The 21,754-nt window shown below is 37.1% G+C and overlaps 2 protein-coding genes across 2 annotated transcripts; one reads left to right on the top strand and one right to left on the bottom strand.

Annotated features, from left to right (window-relative positions):
* The first annotated feature begins 454 nt into the window (after positions 1-454).
* Positions 455-18,088, top strand: LOC126380458 (EH domain-containing protein 3). The gene is made up of 3 exons (XM_050029885.1): positions 455-1,839; positions 14,350-14,520; positions 15,944-18,088. Exons 1-3 carry the CDS (start codon positions 615-617, stop codon positions 16,144-16,146), a joined length of 1,599 nt encoding a protein of 532 aa, XP_049885842.1. The 5' UTR covers positions 455-614; the 3' UTR covers positions 16,147-18,088.
* Positions 18,089-18,367: 279 nt separating this feature from the next.
* On the bottom strand, positions 18,368-19,561 carry LOC126380474 (small glutamine-rich tetratricopeptide repeat-containing protein beta-like). Its single transcript, XM_050029912.1, has one exon. The coding sequence runs from the start codon at positions 19,413-19,415 to the stop codon at positions 18,543-18,545; it is 873 nt and encodes a 290-aa protein (XP_049885869.1). The 5' UTR covers positions 19,416-19,561; the 3' UTR covers positions 18,368-18,542.
* Positions 19,562-21,754: the final 2,193 nt, after the last annotated feature.

The following is a 21,754-nucleotide window of genomic DNA, read 5'->3' as shown; positions in this document are numbered from 1 at the left end:
GCGTTTTCGTACTGCTCCGATTCTTATCCGATCGGATAAGAATCCGTTCCGAGTCCGTTAAACGACGGATCCGAAGTGGCCGTATTTGTAATATATTTTGTAGAGTACAAAAAAAATAACAATAAAAGATTTTTGTCCTTTGTTATGCGATTTGCGAAGATGCTCTTTGTTATAATGTCTAAAATGTCGCATCGGAAATCAATAATTAACTACATAAAGACAAAAGAATACAGAATATATTTCTTTGACAATAGTTGTGCGGCGGTTTAGTTGCAAAAAACGAGTTCAGATTAGAGATTGAATTTTTTGACCAAAAAGAAGACGTGGCCTAAAGGTCTATGTAACCAGGCCAAAATATTAAAAAAAAATGATTTTTTTAAAAATAATCGATTTCATTAAAATTTAGTTGAATCGACTGAATGACTCTAAGCTATTGCTCATGAACGTGAACGTCCCTACCCTAGTGTCACACCACACCACACACACACGTCATTCATTTTCTTGGAGGAGGATGATCACTGTGGTCTCTTTGACTTGTTGTAAAATAGTGCCGTGAGTGAAGAAAACTGCTCCAGTTGATTTTACAATTAATTTGGAGAAAAGCAACCGCAACCATGTTCAGCTGGCTAAAAAAGGAAGGTGAAAAATCCGAAAGCATCGATAATGTGGTGGAGGGTCTCAAAAGGATTTACAAAACCAAACTTTTACCATTGGAATTGCATTATCAATTTCATGACTTCCACTCACCGCAGTTGGAAGATCCTGATTTTGACGCGAAGCCTATGATATTGTTGGTAGGCCAGTATTCAACCGGTAAAACGACCTTCATAAAATATCTCCTAGAGCGTGATTTTCCTGGCATTCGAATTGGTCCAGAGCCCACCACAGATCGGTTCATTGCAGTAATGCACGATGAAAAAGAGGGTGTTATACCGGGTAATGCTCTTGTTGTGGACCCCAAAAAGCAATTCCGTCCTCTCAGCAAGTTTGGAAATGCTTTTCTGAACAGGTTCCAGTGTTCCACCGTTAATTCGCCTGTGCTAAGGGGTATCTCGATTGTAGACACTCCTGGAATTCTATCTGGTGAGAAACAACGTGTTGACAGAGGCTATGACTTTACTGGAGTATTAGAATGGTTTGCTGAGCGAGTAGATCGTATCATTCTCCTCTTTGATGCCCATAAATTAGATATATCTGATGAATTCCGACGCAGCATAGAAGCATTGAGAGGTCATGATGACAAGATTCGCATTGTTTTGAACAAAGCTGATATGATTGATCATCAGCAACTAATGCGTGTTTATGGTGCATTGATGTGGTCTCTAGGTAAGGTGCTGCAAACACCTGAAGTTGCCCGTGTATATATTGGTTCATTCTGGGATCAACCTCTCCGCTATGACGTAAACAGAAGACTATTTGAAGATGAAGAGCAGGATCTCTTTAGGGATATGCAATCCCTACCTAGAAATGCAGCTTTACGTAAACTAAATGATTTGATAAAAAGAGCACGCCTTGCTAAAGTCCATGCATACATTGTCAGTGAGCTGCGAAAAGAAATGCCTTCAGTATTTGGCAAAGATGGAAAAAAGAAGGAACTGATTAAGAATCTTGGCCAGGTGTATGACCGTATACAGCGAGAACAACAGATTTCTCCTGGAGATTTCCCTGACATCAAGAAGATGCAAGAAACATTAGCAAACCATGACTTTACAAAGTTCCACCCACTGAAGCCTAAACTGTTGGAGGTTGTGGACCACATGCTGGCTACTGATATTGCTCGACTTATGGATATGATACCACAGGAAGATGTCAATGTTGTCATGGAACCACTTATTAAGGGTAAGTGAAACATTTGTCTTAAAGTATTTTTCAACATATTTGTTTAGGTTAAAGTATGAAGTTGACTATATAGATTTGCAGAATACAATGTTTGGAGAATAGATTGTCCTAAGTCCAGGTTGATAGCTGTTCCTTCATGTGATTGATAACACCTAATCAGTGTCAGTAAAATTTTATGCTAATAGTAATTCTACTACGATCCCTTAAAAACAATCTGGTCAATTGTGTTTTCCAGACATTTGTGTTGTAATATTTCATCATTATTACTTTTCTTGCTAAAACTTACTTTGGTGCCAGAAATATAAGACTATGAAGAAATCAGTATTACTTGATGACTAACATTCACCTGAGTAGCAATTAATATTTACTGTACAGATATTGTATCGTGGGAGTCTTCTACACCTGCCTATAAACCATATATTTAAAATTTGAATGAAGTTCATATCATTTCATTCATATCTGTAAATATTCTACTAAAAACCTATAGTCTCTGCATGCACATCTTTGTCCAAAGTATCACATTACAAGACAGTGATGTAACAAACTTGTTCCTTGTATATCAAATTCTTTGTATTTGCACTTGCGAATCACATTTCAACATTCACAAATGTGAATGAGATTGTTTTATGCAATTTATCTTGTCATTGAACTTAAGGTTGAGGTGAGAAGCTTAATCTATCAATAAAATATAAGCAAGCAAGAAGAAAAACATGTACCAAAAAGTATTTAATTACTTTGTGCAGGAACAACTTCTTAGGAATGTCTTAAGGCTTTGTAGATATCAAAAATAGATGCAAGTTGTTTTCTGGTTATTTGTGGTTCTGCCCATTGCGGGTTGCGCGCGTGAGTTGTGTATGTATGTCGGAACAGCTGCTCATTAATATGCCAAAAATATAAAAACGTAAGAACAGAACTCTGGGTCAAACTTATACTGACAACCAAGTACCCAGACAGAATTTATCCCTTAACATATTCATAGATATTATTTTTCTTGCAAATGCGAATATGTGTGACTTTATTTGTCGTGATGATATGCGATTGCGAATGGAACGTTTGTTACATCACTGTTTCCAATCATATAAAATTCAAAAGGAGTGCCACTTATCACTTGTGTACAAGGCTGTACATAGTATATCCTTTGGTTTAACTACTGGTGGTGATACTTCAATGGCGTAAGGAGTAGAAGTGTTTTATCGCCAGATATTGACCTAAATAATCATTCTTATCACTTTGTGATAACGCTGATAACACTCTGCATGGAATTTGCTATCTGTTACTATTAGCCGTAGTTAGACAATCACTATAATTAGAATCATGAAAGGCATGATTTCTGGTGACTTCATGCTTTGCTTTTGCACTTAAACAGTTTATTGAAGGAAAATATGTCCCAAATTCGGACATAGGAACACCTCGCGCAGAGTCTCGTGCTAATCAAAATGTTACTCAACATGTTTTACGTTATTATAGGTATTTTATATGACTTGGTTAAATCCGTATGTGGTGCTGTTATTTGTGAACGAAGCACAGCGCAGTAGGTAGGTAAGGTACCTACATAACGAAGAGGCGAAAGTGTCGAGTTTGCGGTTCGCTGTCACTACTCTGACACGTTCTGATTGTCCACGTAAAATACCGGCTTATAAATAAGATTTTCATTGTTATACTTAACACGTTTTATCGAGAAAGTGTTCTTAAATTAAAATTCTCTGTGACTTCATTTGCTGTCAGCGGGTGACATCATAAGTCGTGCTGCATTTTCGTAATTAGGGAAAATGTAAACGGGTTTATAAATATAATATCATAGGTACCTATTTAGTAATTAATTGTCAGAAGCTAGGTGGTTATCTCTGGCGATAGTCGCGGAACCACGGGTACCACGGCCGAAACGTTTGCGATCGTCCCGTTTTTGAAAAATATTACTAGGGTAAAGCGCGGTGCGTACGGTCACGAGTACTAATATGTATACACTTTGAAACCATGTCACATTAAATTTTTTGACAAATTAAACTGTAAGTGTCATTAAATGTCAAATATGATAGTGCGACAGGGTTCTAAAGTGGGTACATGATAATGCTCATGAGTCATGACTGTACCTACTTTAAAATATTAGTTTTGTAATAATCTGCGCTTCGTCATAGCAATTGTTAAACAACGGAAGCTACTACAGTTCTTATATATTAGCGAAGTAGTACTTCCTAACTCGTGCACCTTTCTACTTGCACGCTCATTTTACCGTTTCGCATGATGACTATCGGTATTCATTAAAATTATGATTTTTCAGTTAGAAAGTATCCTTTATTTGGACAATCTTTTACCGAAAAGGTTTTCTGTTTCTATATCTGATGTTCAAACAAACAGAATTTGAGGTGTTGGCACAGTGCAAGTATCGACCTCTTTGTTTCCGCTGCCCTCTCAACTCTCTTTGACGTACCTACTATGCTAGCATTGTTTCATTGCGTCACAACTGTTAACGTTCAGTTCAAATGAGAGAACAATTTATTTGGTGGGTGGTATAGGTGGGTACTGGGTAATATAAAAGCAAATTGTAATTGCTCGCACGGAGTACAGAATTTGATTAAATTACAATAGTAACGTAGGTACCTACCTATCCATGAGCTTACTTACTTCAATTAGCATACACCGCAAAATTTACGATTGGGTATAATTATTATGGTCATTTACGATCGTATGGATACCTATATTAGTTAATGTATTGTGCCAGTATAAATATTATAAAAATAACACATCCACCGCGTCTGTCTGTCTGTTCGCGATTAACTGAAAAACTGCTTAACCAATTTTCGTACAGTTTCAGCAACGTCTGTGATGATTTCAGAAGATGGTTTTAGTCAATAATTAATTAATGTTTCGTATAAATTGTTTTTGTTTTTCATTTCGTGATATGATATAACACGTGATAAATTGTTGATTAGCCTTGGATGGCATTCCGTACTTGACCACATAATCGGGACCACTGAGGGTTCCTAACCCGATAAAAAAATTACGACAAGAAGCCTGAGCAGAAAAAATAATAAGTACCTATTTATGATTTGGTTACCCGTACGAAGCCGGGCCGCGTCGCTAGTATTAAATAGTGAACAGATTGCTCTAGTTCTAATGTCCACGTTTCATGTTTCTATGTGTGACGTCACTTGAGAATGGTACTGAAATCTTACAAACGATGCGAAACGTCGAGCAGCGAAGTATTATATATATATTTATTTATATTGTAGATAAAATACGTAAATGAGTACATGGCAAACGGTGGTGTCATACTGAATCACTGATACGGCGGCGGCGGCGCGGCGCACCTGTGTGCGATGACCTTGTCTATTGTACCGTGCTCGATCATGAACCATAGCCTTCGCCGGTGAATTTTGTATCGATTTAAAAACAATTAGATAACAAACAGAAAGCAAAACTTATTGCAAAGAAACTAAAACAGGCTCTTGACGACCCTCCGCCGTGGATCATACAAACGTTTGCATTGTGCAAACGTTTTTGCTTATACTCTTACAGCATAGGTACTAAATGAAGATTGCCGTTCAGTGTACATTCTTCTTCTACACGAAGAAATTCTTACCCTAGACAAACGGATGAGTGTGCAAACAAACATTTTAAACACTGTTCGTTCACATTTGGCATTACTCTTCATTCGTCATCAACGCTAACGAAGTGAACTAGATCGATGACTGAACTTATGAATCAGCATTTACCTACTTAAAACATACGCTTTGTCATGTACTCTGATGTCGGATATAAAACGTCGATTTTAGTTCTTGTTATCTGATAGGTTCCACAAAATGTGATACAGTTCAAAGAATGCGAGATACTTACGGATTAAGGTCGTAACTTCGTGAGTGCCAGATGCCTTTTAAAATCGAAATCCCATTGTTTAAAGAAAGATTATGTATTTTTATGATGGACTCCACAATACAAACTAACGAAAACGTAAAAAACGTACGACCACATACGTTTATTGTATGTACATGGTATACTTAGTTAGGTATATGAGATACGTATTAAACCGGCTGAATATTTACCAGCAATGTTGTATTGGAACTGAGCGGATTAATTATAGGTAGGTATTTCCTTGTTGTAACATTCGTTTTTGTTATTAAGATACATCACGAGTAGGGCCGCAATTCTCGCTTGGTGGTAATGAGTGGGTAACTCTAATCCGGAAACCTAATTTAGGACGAATCATGAGTCGTCAACTTGAACATTTTGTGCTTTGTTCACTCAACACGCCCCATAAACTAGTCATCAGTTGTAATACCAGCCTAAAATACCTATTTTATCTTATTAATCGCCCAGTTGACGCCAGTGTTATCAATTCGTAGTACAATTTATGACTAAGTAAGTATGCACTACAAGATTTCATCCTTACTACTTAGAAATAACAACCCAGCTTCTTAAAAAATATTAATGCTGAGTAGGTACAGGGTGGATGAATAGGTACGCATTGCATATTTTGCTACCAATGGGAGCGCGACCAGCACTTTCGCCACGGGGCGGCTCTCGCGTAGTAGATGCTAGATAATTGACGACTGCAAATGAACAGCACTACTTGTACTATAACAAGTAATTTAGCTGGAATTGACAGTATTTCGCAATAACTAACTGCTCAACCGAACGATATTGCAAAATGGTTTATAAAAAAGAAATTATTTTATCGCATCGGACTTTTATCAGTGGTCGCTGGTGTCGCAAATGGTTGGTGCGATGTGCCGCCGGTTGCGACACTGGCCGCCGTGACAATGCGGCTGGCTGCGAATGCACCGCTCGCCGGCAAAATTGCACTCTTTTATGTAATGTCCAGGTTCTGACTAATTGTTGGTTGAACCGTTTCGTAGCTACTTACATTCACTTAAGTTCATCCAATTAATCTTACGGAATTTGGATTACGTGACAAAAAAACTACTGAAACATTTTAAGTCTGTTGCACCGATCAATATCGGGGCGGTGGCCTGTAAGATCGTCGATTATTCATTTCTGATACCATACGTTAGAAAGGAAGTAAGCGAAGTAGAGTAGATGATTACTAAATGAAGTATCGTTCCAGTTTCGTCAATTTGATAAATGATCTTGGTTGATTTCGGCTATTACACCCCGGTATGGGCGGCAGGCGGGCATACACGACGCACGACGCTTAATTGTAGTCGGGGCATTGTTCCTGCGTCCGCTGTGACATCATTACATGTGTCAACCATTGAGACGCATCTGAGCAGCATCCATTGTGATCAACAACTGCCGACCCACTTGTCGCTCAATGATGGTTCATTGTGTGCATGTCACGACTCACGATGCATGCACCCTTCTGTCGTATCTATCGTGTGTTTTTTTATCTATGACGTGGAGTTGTAACAAAAAGCGCTTTTTTATTTCCTTACTTACATATTTCCAACAAGTTAACGTGCCAACATTATTTTAAGTCTTATTTATCAAAAGTTTTCCTGTTGTTATTAGTAGTAATTAACTTAAACATTAATAAACGTTGTTTAACTTCCGTATTAATATGTAACATATGAAACCATTTGATCAATACTCGAAATGTAATTGTACGTCAATTCATTTGAAGCACCTATATAAAACTGTTTGATCTCGTCTCTATGCGTTAGCTACCTCTGACGCATTAATGTCTATTTGACCCATGACCTTTAGAGGAAAAGAGAGCCAACAAATAATTAGGTGGTTGTGAATCAATCGGCATTCATTTTGTGAGCATGATATCGCTTGCTCGGAAGTGGCGATGTGGGCCGCCGCGCGCGCTGAATAACGACGAACGACGCGCACGCGCATAATGGCCGAAGAGTACCGCCACATGCGGATCTAGAGCATTAGCCATTTACAGCTCACAGCTCATCATCATTGGCGACAACTTAGCATAAACATGCTATAAAAACTTTTTATCTAAGGTCAACACAACTCATATAAGTACGCGTTAGAAAAATTATACCTGTCGTTAAATATCGCAAAATATACCTACTGGATATCATATTTGAAGATTACTGCAATCCAACAACATTAATGTTCCCAATACATCCGACTCAGATAGTCCATTATTTATTTAAAGAAGTACGCAAAGATGACCCTACAACCATTACCAAAAAATCAACAAAGTTAGTGTTAAGACTGGGCATGGTCAATAATTTCAAGGCCTGATGCGGTCCAGCTGCACAGGATACCTGTATCCTCGTCGTAAAGAGGATGTGCATCCGTCGCCGCCCACACTACTCTTGATCGCAAATTACCCGGGCGCGATTTCCCTATCGCCTTAGACTCCATCCATCTTCACAATACTTGTCTTGCACTGACATGAACTTGACCTGTTTGAAAGACAACACTTATCGGCCCGCATTCGTACGAACTTTTTTATAAATACATATAATGTGGTGATGGAGTGGGGACTCCAGTTTTGTCCAATACCGTGAATTATGTGTCACCGCACGTTGATGTGGCAATTGCAGCAATCCGTTTAATTAGAACACTATATTAAAATATTTCTGCTAAAAATATATTAAATGAAAGTTATGATTAGAAATCAAATTAAATGTACAGTTACATTTTGAATTCAAAATGAGTTGGAGACAATTCTTTGACTTCATGAATAATGTCCCTGGCTGATAAAGATTATCTGCCGCCATACACACAGCGCGCTGAAACATAAAGCATTTACTTTTATCATCGTAACCAACGCCCAGTTCGAGTACATGTAGATATTTTGTGGCGTTTAACATTGATACGACTTAATATTACGCTAGTAAAATCTCCTCGTTTCATCTTCTTCTATCTTGTGGGTTGTGAGGTGATTTACCAACTTCATCAACCCTGGTGTCAAGGTTACTATTGAGCCGCCAAAGGCCCCTGACATGACTCATATAACGAGTACGTACTTACATCAGTAAATAGTAACCGGGACCAACGGCTTAACGTGCCTTCCGAAGCACGGATCGTCTTACTTTCGGACAATCAGGTGATCAGCCTGTAATGTCCTAACCAAAGTAGGGACCACAAAGTAATTTTTGTGATTGTCCCCACCGGGAATCGAACCCAGGACCTCCGGATCGTGAGCCCAACGCTCAACCACTGGACCACGGAGGTCGTTTCATGCATGCAACCGTTGAAAGAAGGAACATTCGTATTTAGAGCTTCATGTCTGAATTCGATCAAAATTTTTGTTTATTTTGATATGGGGTAGTAAATGGCGACATTCATTCACGCGCTTATTCAGGACACGTCGCCTGCGCAGTCGATGCGCCGCTTTGGAGCCGATTATCATACGCCAACGATCGATGGAATCCCATCATAACAATGGCAACCCGTTACTGCACTCTCGCCTAACCGCGACATAAAGTGAATTAGAAACGAAGCCAGGCTTAACGACAATATTTCTACGCGGAGAATTTTCTAGAATAGGTATTCGTAGTATATGTACTGTACGTTCTGGTCTGATAAACTTAGGTTAGAGAGTTAATCGCGAAAACAAATAAAAGTATTCGCTTTTTCGAGTATTTTTAATTTGTTGTCTTCAAAGTTGACACGTTTGCACATTAACACTGTGTTCCTCGTTCCTATTACTATGACTATTCTACTTCAGGATTATAGAGAAATACTAGATAGTAGATAAGTAAGTAGGTACAGTTTTAGTTCTATATAAAATACTCATTTTTTTCTTTTTAAATATTGCGATAGACTGATACGTGCTAACTGTTAGTTGAGTAATTGTGATAATCGTAGCGTAGAGATAAAGAATTACACATTTGTCAGGTATGGTACGGTGGTATCATGTGATTGCCATATCATGCGTATACAGGGTGTTAGTGACATCGTAACGTATACTAAGGGGTATGATTCAGACCACGATTCTCAGATAATATCAAGTGGATTTTTCCGTCGCAAAATTCATAATTCTTTTTAGTTTTTTAAAATTATTTTCAATTATATACTTTGCCGTTGGATGCGGGTAGCGCGGGACCGATCGTCGTGGAGATCCTTGGGGGAGGCCTTGGGGGCTGATGATGATGATATACTTTGCGATGGAAAATTACACTTGATATGAACTCATAATAATGTGCTGAAACATCACTCTCAGTATTCGTTACGATGTCACACTTCGTACAAGTACATACAGGAAACCATACAAGTAGGTATGAGAGTTAGTGACACCGTAACGTATACTTAGAGGTGATTGTGAGTTGATATCAAGTGGAGTTTCCGGTGGGAAAAGTCATGAAAATTTTGGTGTTTTTTTATATTATTTTCAGTTCCATACTTTTGCGACGGATTCCATACTTGACGTCAACTCAGAATCATGGTCTGAATCATCCCTCAAAGTTTTCGTTCCGATGTCACTAACACCCTGTGTATTGTGCGTATTTATCATCGATCGCTGCTCGTCATCTGTCACGTAACGTACCTCCCATTTCCTACACTTTCACTTCATCAAACTTAACGTGCTAGATTACCTATTCATAACTATAACATATGACAACTTGATGTACCTATGTCGCTCTTAAGGAAAGTAATAAATGTACTTGTATCTGCTCACTGACTACGAGTTCCATATCTATAAGATGTTTACAATTGCCGACATGCTTAGGTATACAAATAGGTTGTAAATACAATTTAATCAATATCCAGCAAGTAAAATGGCTTGTTTATGCTAACTACAAGTAGAAATCTGTGTGCATAATTATAACATCATAATGATTATACCAACAGTAGCAACTATAGTGATAGAAATAATTAGCAGGATATATCTTAGTTATACTTGATAGGTATGAGTATTAAATATTGAGTGTAGGTACCTATCAAATTACAAATATGCATATATACATGAGTAATTACGATTAGTACCTATCTCTACTCTACCGAACCTACCTATTTTATATTCAAATATGTAGGTAGGTACTAGGTACCTACGTTGCGTGTGGGTTAAATCAGTATCTAGTATATTTATAAAGGACTGTTATTATTTTTTAAAATATATCCACACGGGTTTCAGTGTTTGCAAAAGGGATCCCAAAAAATATAGTATACCTAGTATTTTAGCAATGAATTTGTAACGCTATAATTTTCTACTTTTATGTAAAACATTCGTTAGTCAGACGAAATTCATGTTTCACCCGACCAAAGCGTTTTTGGTAACGGATTTTTTCACTTTTAATCACTTTGGGATCCGTAGTTTGGTTAGGACATTACAGGCTGATCACCTGATTGTCCGAAAGTAAGATGATCCGTGTTTTGGAAGGCACGTTAAGCCGTTGGTCCCGGTTACTGTTTACTGATGTAAGTTAGTTCATTACATGAGCCATGTCAGGGGCCTTTGGCGGCTCAATCCTGACCTTGACACCAGGGTTGGTAATCCACCGCACAACCGACACGATAGAAGAAGAACGGTTTTTTAGGGATGGAATTTGTGATTGCGTAAAACCCATTTAGTACGCACTGCGAGCAGCAACACCCTGTTTTAGATACTGCATAACTTTATTATTTCCATAACGATAGATAACTATTTCATTTTAAGTCCGCCAGATATAACTACACATAAACGACGTGATGACAGACCTATTTAAATCCTTAAGTGCATAGCGGAGTTCAAGTGTTCAATTTTGTTTTGTCTAGTAGACAAAGTCATTTGATATCACGTCGTTTATCTAATTCAAGGCGCTTTCTGTTCAGTACATAAAGAGTTTTGTCTCTATTATAGAATCATCCTTTGTTCATTACAGTCTGCTGGGTTCTAATTATACTGTCCCTGTTTCTTAGACAGGTATCTATAATGTACAAGTCCTGTTATTCTCTATGCAGTTTGGTTCCACCCACTGCTGGCTATATGCCTCCGCTATTGCTGTTCGTTAGGACTCTGCAAGTTTCATTCATTGCTTTTAAACGTATCTTACAATGTCATCCGGCCATTGAGTCTGTTTCGAAGCCGTAGCCAATCTGTTGGCCACCCATGTGTTATCAGTTATCATCATCCTGGCCGCGCTTCTCTCATGCCCTTCCACCTATGCCTAGTAATTGGTACCATAACTACTCATTTAATATTACTTTATTACTTTTAACGGTTGATTAAGTTATAAAAAAATGCTATTTGTTGTTCAAACCGTGACGCCCCGCTAGCCTTCTGTTTTTACTCCCCGTTATTTGCTAAACCAGTGACCTACTTTGATGGTTGATTTACAATAACTTTAAAGTGGACTTAAATGTTACATTGAGTTTTAATATAATCACTGAACATAATACAATTGGCGCATGAGAACAATGCATCGTCGCGGATGGCAGTTTAACAATAATAATTTTAAAATAAAAACAAGCCGGTAGGTCCAATGGAGCGTAATAGACCTTACTCATTGCGGTGCAGTATAATGTTATATTATAATGGCGTCGTAGTTCGGGGTTACTTATTATGGCCGTGTCTTGGTGTGCGTCAAGCTAGCGGCCTCAAAAAAAAAAATGGGCACGAAAAAATAATTTGACCATACCAAAAAATAGTACTCTTATTGAAAAAAATAGTACCTGTTGTAAAAAAATTAGTACCATCACGGTTCTGGATTTATAGCCATGTTTTATTGCACTTGCTAGCTTGACGGTGAGCGAAATTTGGCGAGAGTTAACGACAAGGTCTTTCGCTTTGATTTAAACGCCAAAAAATAGTATCGAAATAGTACTCACCCCCTGCAAAATACCGAAAGTAGTACTTCAACGGTTCCAAAGTTATAAAGGTAGTTCTTTGATCCCGCTAGCTTGACGTTTTGAAAATACCTATTATCTGGGGAATGCTTGCATACTTCAGTTTGTAACTAATGTCAATAAACTCGTATGAAATAGTACTCCCTACCATCATAATTTGGACCTGATTCTCTTTGTAGAAATATGTCAAAAAGTCATTATAACCTATGCCATACATTTATCAAGACGAGTACAGTCGCGAACAAAATTATTACACATGGTCAAGAATGTTGTCAGATTTCAGTATTTTTCCCCATTTTTGGGTAAAAATTGGTGAAGTGCCAGGGTTGTCAGATGAAAGTAATATCATTGTTGAAACTCTTTGAGTTATTCTACAAATACTGCAAATTGTTTATTAACAAACACTTCGATCCGTAACAAATTCAACATGAAGGTATAAATTATAAAATAAAACAGCAGATTAAAAATGTATTATGATGTATTAAAATCACAGATTGTTTTCGATAAGAACTAGACCCATGCAGCCATTTTCTATTAAAATTAGTACATATGGGTGTATGCAATAGGAATTTTTTGTAATAGCAGCACTGAAGTGCAAAGAAATGGTAGGGTAGACCTCCAAAATGGCAATACTTACGAATAAATTGTGAGGTTATGTAATTGTCTACGTGACTGTATCAACAACAAATGTATGGCATAGGTTATGATGATTTTTTAACATTTCTACAAAGAGAATCGGATCAAAATTATGATGGTAGGGAGTACTATTTCATACGAGTTTATTGACATTAGTTACATACTGAAGTATGCAAGCGTTCCCCAGATAATAGGTATTTTCAAAACGTCAAGCTAGCGGGATCAAAGAACTGCCTTTATAACTTTGGAACCGTTGAAGTACTACTTTCGGTATTTTGCAGGGGGTGAGTACTATTTCGATACTATTTTTTGGCGTTTAAATCAAAGCGAAAGACCTTGTCGTTAACTCTCGCCAAATTTCGCTCACCGTCAAGCTAGCAAGTGCAATAAAACATGGCTATAAATCCAGAACCGTGATGGTACTAATTTTTTTACAACAGGTACTATTTTTTTCAATAAGAGTACTATTTTTTGGTATGGTCAAATTATTTTTTCGTGCCCATTTTTTTTTTGAGGCCGCTAGCTTGACGCACACCGTGTCTTGTTACTCCGGCGGGCGAGGTGCAAGGTGACGAGAATGACGTATGCTCACATCTACTAACAAATAAATGTAATAATATTCATACCTAACTGTTCACAACATTTAGTTCGGATTTATTCATCTCGTGTAATCTATCTAATGGTTCCTTGAGTGTTACTGGTTATTGAGGGACTCGTTTTAGTTTCAAATAAGAGTACCTACACATGTATGTCTGTTATACATAGATTCATGCATGTTTTAGTATTTGCGTATTTATATTACTTATATTCTCAATGTTTGCACTTCTAACCACGTTCCTACATTTCCTATTGATCTTGGCGAACCGCTCAATGCTAATAATATTTAGTTTCAAACAATAACTAGTATGTACCTACTTCATTTTGATTATGAACTCTGATTACAAAGGAACACTAAAAATAGATCTTAAAAACTGTTGCCTTCCGAAACATTGCCTATTATGATTGTAAATGATGAGGAGTCTGCCGTAGCATATTAAATATGCTTACATGAGTCTGGTTCTCTGTAATACTTGGTATTGTTATGTACATGAGCATTCTTCTACTTAAATTAACAAGAATGCTTTTTTCTACTTACTGGAAAACCACACCTGACTTAAATTACAAATTTTGCTTTTTCAGGTGGTGCTTTCGAAGGTGTTGAAGATCAGGTGTCGCCATTCGGTTACGGACGTGGTGAGGGTGTCGACGCCGGCCATGGCGACCCAGAATGGATTTGCAGCAAGGAGAAACCAAGATACGACCAGATCTTCCAGTCGCTCAATCCCATCGACGGCAAAGTTACCGGAGCTGGTACGCACGCATCCACCGTGGCACTCGCACGACTGCTAGTGGCTCATCCGCACTTGCGCGGCACTATCGTTATCGATAAAGCATTACAAGCATTGCTCTCTTCCACAAATAATTGTTCCCTTCTCACTGAACTATGCATGTCTCTAAAAAACCGCAAAGAGGATGAACATTCAGAGGATAAACATTCTGAATCAGAAAACTTTGATAAAATAACTAGTGCTTTGGCAATTTGTGTTCAAAACTGCAGTGCAATCACACAGTTTTTAGCAAGTGAACAAACATGTTATTTTAACGTAGAAAGTCCTAGAATGTCGCCTGCTGTATCTATTCACACTATTAATGATTCGCTGGGTGACGAAACTAGTGTCCAAGATATAGCTAGTATTAGTAGAATAGATTCTAGGAATGTCGACGTGGGGGAGTTTCCTCACGCGACTGATAGTGAATCTGACTTAGAAGACCAAGAGGTTCCTATAAATATAGTTAACTTTGAACATAAGAACCGAAAAGACATCTCATATTTTCAACCAATTTTATTTACTATAAAATTTATGTCCTTGCTTGCATTGAACTTGATCACGTTATTTATAACGATTCAATTGTTTTTTATTACAATAGTTTACACGACAACAGGTAAAATGTATATAGAGTTCAATGTGGAAAAATCTGCCCAAAATTGGTTAGATACTGCAAAAGCTGTAGCATTCGGCTCACAAAAGGAAACTGTGCGAATACATACCATTATTGAGTTATTTTATCGCGAGAATATTGTCAACATTTTGAAATATTTTACCGAAGTCATAAATACGGCAGCGTCGTGAATTCGTGGGGAAGGCAAATTAGCAAATACAATTTGTGATCGTAATGTAATATTCAGGAACCTGATAATAAGCATACTATAATGACAACTAGTGATACTTTAAACTATTAAAAATCGAATAATTGGAACATGCCATATCGAATATCATAAAGCTTAGGTAATATACCGTCCAAACTATCAGATATATTTTTCACTAACGATTGTATAATTAATTATCAATACTACAGAGTTATACATCTTATCCATTAAGTCTATCACATAGATTGTACTTTTGGGTCACGTCACAATAACATTTAGCTAGATTGTCAATGTAACATTCATTACATAACTTTTTTAAATGTTCAATGAAGCTACTTGTGTAGCCAATTATAATATTAGACTTTCGAAATTATTTTACAATTTAATTATAATTGTACATACCATATAATTTAAAAACGTTGCTAACTGGGCGGATTACCACTTCTTCCATTTTATTTAAAACTGATCACTACCAGAAAAATGCATTGCATGATGTTTTTACTAAAGTTCCGCAGTGTTAACAGCTTATCATAAACATCACCAAGCACGACATTAAAACGCTCACAAAATTCATTTGTTTAACAGCCGCCAAGACAGAGATGGTGAAATCGAAGCTACCCAACTCAGTGCTGGGGAAGATCTGGAAGCTTTCCGACATCGATAAGGATGGCTTCCTTGACGACGACGAGTTTGCACTCGCCATGCACCTGATCCGCGTCAAGATCGACGGCCACGACCTGCCCTCCGAGTTGCCCCCGCACCTCGTGCCGCCTTCCAAGCGCAACTAAATTATTATTATACTCTATGAGATTGCCTGCGTATGAACGACAAGCCACTTGTACCATTAATTCGCTTCCCAGTTCCAGTAGATGTGCTATACTATTCTCCCTTAAGTACTTTTTAGCAAGTACTAAACAGTACGCGTTATGAACGATATTACAGAAAACGCTTGTCATTCATACGTTTGTTTACAAAGCGCATTTATCCTATCAACATACAGCTTAATACTTCTGTCCCATTAAAAAAATCACCACTTTTCAGTGACTTTACTATTACTAGCAGTCTGTGAGTGTCTTACTGTTTTGTGTGTTATATTTTTTATTATAAAGCAAATTATTCATTCAAGAATGTGATTTAGAGCCTTTAACCATAGGATAATTTCAATCGTTAAGACTTGGTCATAAACTTGTTAAGACAATCAATCAATACAAGTGAACAACAAGCTTAACAAGTGTTAACTTTAGTTATTTCTAGTTTACAATAATTGCGACTCAGTTTATCAATTAATTGTATGTGCTTAAAAATAATTAATTACCTACTTCAATAAATAATTCCGAAAGTCTACTCTGTTTCACCAAAATATATTCTCGTTTAAATAAACAATTGCAAATTTTCATATCATAAATATTAGCTTGCATTGTGTGTGGTAGAATACTGTCGTGGATCGAGGATAAAAACTGGTATTTACAGAGAATACATACACACACTCGACAGTATCATTTGCAAAAATGTAGGTAGGTACATTTTTTGGACATTGTTTTTACTTTTTCTTGTATTGAATAATAGCATTGGGATTTGTTGATTCGTGCATAATTTAGTATGCCATTGTCATTGGATTTTGGGTACAGATTATAATTGTACACTCAAACGTATTATCAAAAATTTTAGTTATTATGGAATATTAAGTTATATTCAAATGTCTAGGCTACTTAATTTATTTGATGAGTTTAATGTTTGGTGCTCCCAGAGTTTAAATTATATTGTTAGAGAAACTATTTTAAATTTGCATTATGTAATTAATACATTAATTTCCTATCTCATTTTTTGTTATATTACCTACGTAACTTTTTTATATATAATGCATAATACATTTAACCCAATATTTGATAATTTAATGTCATAATGGAGCAGCGGTGGTATTTGTATAGAAACACTGGTTAATTATTTTAATTCAACAGAAAGCTCTTTATTGCTATATGTTTGTTATGTTATAACTAATAATGTAATAACATGTTGCAACTATGAATTATGATTATATAAACATATTAGGTAAGTAATTGTAACAATTGTTGTTGAACAGAACTGATAAAATAGTAAATACAATCACAGCTATAATTGCCTGCTGCTTCATAATATGTTCCTATTAGTAAAATCTGGTTGATATTAACAATTTTAGCAAAATTATTGTCTATTATCTATCACTGAGCAAATATATTCATTCTAAAAGCACTTTTTAAAGTTATGAAACTGGAGCTGAAATGTAATTCAGATCAATTTATCTATATTTTACTCTATATGATAACATGGCATTTACTCAGCCTAAAATTTTCTTAATATGGTGCCTTTCCTATATTACTAATATAATGTCAAGAAATGCTAGGGTGTTTTCTAAGATATTTAGAATCAATACATACACCCAGAGAGTAAGCACTTTTACTGTATGGTTGACTTAATAACAACTAGGTATTTAGTATGGGCTATCTGTAAATACAGAATTTTATATATGGGTTAGAATTTTTGGAATGTGTATTTTTATGTCCTGTTCAGTGTAATGATGGTCCAGAAATATCTCTATACATTTGGATTATTATTATGGTGGACTATCACAGAACAGGACATATTATCAAACAAGTTTTTACATTTGCTACCGAGTGTACATAAATATAATGTAAATGTATTATCATAAATTATACAATAGAGTGTATGGAAATAAATAGTTAAGAAAGCACAGTTGTAACAGTGTTTTACTGAAAACCCTTATTTTATTGCTTTGAAATAATAAACAAGGCACATTCTATATAACATTGGATGTACACTTATGTCGTTGTCACCTTATACCCTTAATGATGTCTGATTATCGAAGCTACCCACAGAAATCAGTTCTGTGATGCTACCTAATAACTAGTCTTTCAAGATGAAAGATGCCAATGTATTACTTTTCTACCATAGACTTTAAGCTGATAAAATTTTAAATTTTCAAATTGGCTGTAAAGAAATAAAATTCACATGGATGTGTAAACAGATTATAATATATATGTCAGCTTAGATTAAAATTCTGTGATGAAAAGGACGCACTGCTATTGGTACGAGGAAATAATGTACAACCCTGTGGTATCGCAACAAAGAGCCAAGAATATAATAAATATCCATATGTATCTCTATGTAGATACAATGGACTCTGCAATCACTGAGAGGAAGGTGGATTTCCACCAGGGCCAGGAGGGCGGACTTGCCTTCGGAGCTGGTCCACTAGGTCGGGGTTAGCAGCCTGCATGTGTTGAGCTAAAGCCTGACCAGCCTCAAACAAGGCACTCATTCCTCCAGCACCTCCAGCACCATTACCAGTAGCAGTTGCATTATTCATTAATCCTGAAATAAGATTTTGCATGTTTGGATCTGCAAGCATCTCTGTAGCCATGTTAAGTAAGGCTGGATTCTGAAGAAGGCCCCCAAGGTCTAATGGAGGCCTTTCCCCACGCTGTGCAAGACGTTCATCAGTGAGACGGAGGTTCTGTCTGTAGGATTCATTATCAGGCTCCAGCTGTGCAGCACGAGCGTAAGCCGCGCGAGCTTCACGGTGTCGCTCTAGCGCTGTAAGTGCAAGACCCAGTCTTCCATGTGCTTTTACGTAGTTAGGTTGTAATGCCAAAGCGGCTGTGCAGTCGGCAACGGCGTCTTCGTGCTGGCCAAGTTTAAAGTGAGCTGCCGCGCGATTGCACAAATATACGGAGTTGCGCGGATCTAACTCTATAGCACGAGAATAATTTTCGAGTGCTTCTCGATAACATCCAGCTTTCATGAGTACGTTTCCTTCATTCTTCAAACGCTCAGCTTCAGCAGAATCGACAGGCGGCTCGGCGCGGCTATGTTGTTGCCTTACCAGCTGCAGTAAATCCAGAGCTTTAGCTGCATCTTCCGGGCTAAGTTCAAAAGCTGTTTCGATGCATTGCACGCCGACTTCAACGCTCTCTCTTGAATCTACACTGAGCGTGTCACCTTCAAGTTGTTGTTTCAAAAAGTTCACTATACTTGCTGCTATGATTTTTACTTCGGACATTTTAAAATAGCAAGCTAAAAAACGAGTGGTGAAAGAAAATGCCGGAAATTTTTTATATTTTTAGCACGACCGTAATGACCAAGAAAATAAGTAATGTCCCAATGACAAGACAAGACGTACGTACCTACAAACATGAAAAGAAATGTTAGGCATGTCAAATCGATTATTTAGCACAAATCATCGTGTTCGATTATCAAATGATTTTACATTATTAGAAAAATACTAAAAGCAATCGGCAAGAAGGTAAAACAAAGTTCTGGTTTTGAAACCCAAAAATCTCCAAAACTCTTAAATAACGTTATCGGGGACTCACTCATAAGCTTTGAGTCATAACATAATATTAACTCGTTGCACATCACTAATAATCAGTCTGAAAAAGTTGAAAAACCATAGACATGTTTTTTTTTTGTTGGTTATTTTTCCGGGTCGGGGTCTCACACCTGTAAACTCGGCCTCGTCTCGCTGCTTTCTTGTCGTGGGCAAAACTATAGACAAACTTATTTTTATTTTCAATTTGTCCATTCGGGCAGGCAAAGGAAACTTAGCCCATGCTGCCTAGTCTTTGGTGCTGTCTTTTTCTTCTTTGTAGAATCCGGTAAAAAACGTTTTCAGTCTTCAGTAATAAGTTTTCAGGCAACGTCCTTAGTTTTATAGCTTCATAATGTCTTCAGTAGGTAATCTTTATTAAAGAAAACAAACTTATAAAAAAATGCGCGGTGCGAATATAATAAAATTCGTAGAACTTTCATTTAACTAAACTACTAGGTAAGTGGCTCACTAGACTCTGAACACCCGTTTTATATTATTATGTGCTCTGCGACAGAAACAGAAGCTAGCCACCGGCGGCAGTGCTAATGTAGCAAGACGCATTACTTTAAATACACGTAAAGTTGTCAAATTGCACTGCAGTAGCGCGAAATTTGAAACTTTGAGACTTTTGGTTTTTGTTCTTTACGTGAAACGAAGGGGAAAGGTACCCATAACGTTATTTCTCTTCTCGTTATAAAAATAATCTGCAGGTTATTGCGGGGCGGGGAGGGAGAGGAACTCAGCTACACGTCGCTATACGATAAAAAGGTGGTTATTATATTATAACAATTATTACTAAGTATTACATTAATAGAAATACTTACAAGTTGTGCCGACCCCAGTTAGTTAAATAAGTATTCATTTGTACCTACTAGAATCATGATCATGAATCACGATCTAAAGACACCTAACTGTTATCGATCTTTTGTGTCTTTTATTGTTTTATTGGATAGCCTCTTATTTAATAGGTACCTGTTAACATTAAGAATTTGTTATTATTATTTTGCAGGTTTTATAATCACACTCTGTTTTTAATTAACAGCCCCCAAAATACACCTACTGCTACTTGAGTAGGGCGAAATGCGAGGGAAAATAGTTTTTCTAACTCTATGAGTAATAGAAAAGAGTTCTAATGTTTTCAGTTTGTTTTCAGTAGGTAGGTACATTACAATAGGTATTATCTACATTACAAACGTCATTTTGAAATAATTTGTTTACCTTTTTTAATTATGATTTTTATATTTATGTGCGAATAATAATTTAAACCAGATGTTATTTGCGCCAACAATAATAAAACCACTGTGGTGAGTAGGAAGTACTTACATACTCTATCTGCATTCTACACGCCCCTTTTATACAAAATATTTACTTTTTAAGCAAACTTATCTCCCGACCTTCCCCATTTCTACCTACTACTGTGTATTACTACCTTTAAAAGTTATATGTATTGTATTTTTTGCAAAAAGTAGCTGCAGCGAAAGTGTTTTGTTATTGCTCACAGTGATTTCAAGTTCTTTACGAGGGTATCGAGCTTGTTTCATACGAAGATGTTGATGGAGCGTCGTTCTCGCATCCTCCTGCGCCCCCCACTGCAGGTGTTATCCGCGTACCAGCAGCACTCCCCGGGCCGGCTCACCACCCGCGCCGCGCCCTGCGCCCGTATCGCGCGCGCTGCCGCTGCTCCCTCGGGGCTCCGCTGCTGCGTTGGTGCGGTATACAAACTCATAGATTCTTTCTACAACAACCTGTCTTAATCAGGTTAATATGCTAATACATATATATTACATAGAGATTAGAATTAAACTCTATTTCCTTTTTTTTACTTTATAATCTTTATATAACGGATTCCGTGATCGAACGCGTGACTTATATCGAAGAGGGTTCGATTTCGATTTTGATTCGAGAAGCGTTATTAATACCTCATGGTTAATACTAATTTAATTATCCATCTAAGAAGAAAAATCAGGGTTGGCTGTTCGGCGGGATTACGGTCACTTTAAAGAAAACTAAGATATTTTTTATTAACTAAT

The sequence above is a fragment of the Pectinophora gossypiella genome, chromosome Z (assembly GCF_024362695.1).
Source record: "Pectinophora gossypiella chromosome Z, ilPecGoss1.1, whole genome shotgun sequence".
NCBI lineage: Eukaryota > Metazoa > Arthropoda > Insecta > Lepidoptera > Gelechiidae > Pectinophora > Pectinophora gossypiella.
Note: the sequence above shows the minus strand (reverse complement) of the source record. Positions and strands in the feature narration are given on the sequence as shown.

Excerpts from the sequence above, each read along its gene's own strand:
- LOC126380474 (XM_050029912.1), bottom strand. The coding sequence starts at position 19,415 with ATGTCCGAAGTAAAAATCATAGCAGCAAGTATAGTGAACTTTTTGAAA.
- LOC126380458 (XM_050029885.1), top strand. The coding sequence starts at position 615 with ATGTTCAGCTGGCTAAAAAAGGAAGGTGAAAAATCCGAAAGCATCGAT. Across the intron at positions 1,840-14,349 it reads CATGGAACCACTTATTAAGG|GTGGTGCTTTCGAAGGTGTT; the intron begins GTAAGTGAAACA and ends TTGCTTTTTCAG. Across the intron at positions 14,521-15,943 it reads CGGCAAAGTTACCGGAGCTG|CCGCCAAGACAGAGATGGTG; the intron begins GTACGCACGCAT and ends TTTGTTTAACAG.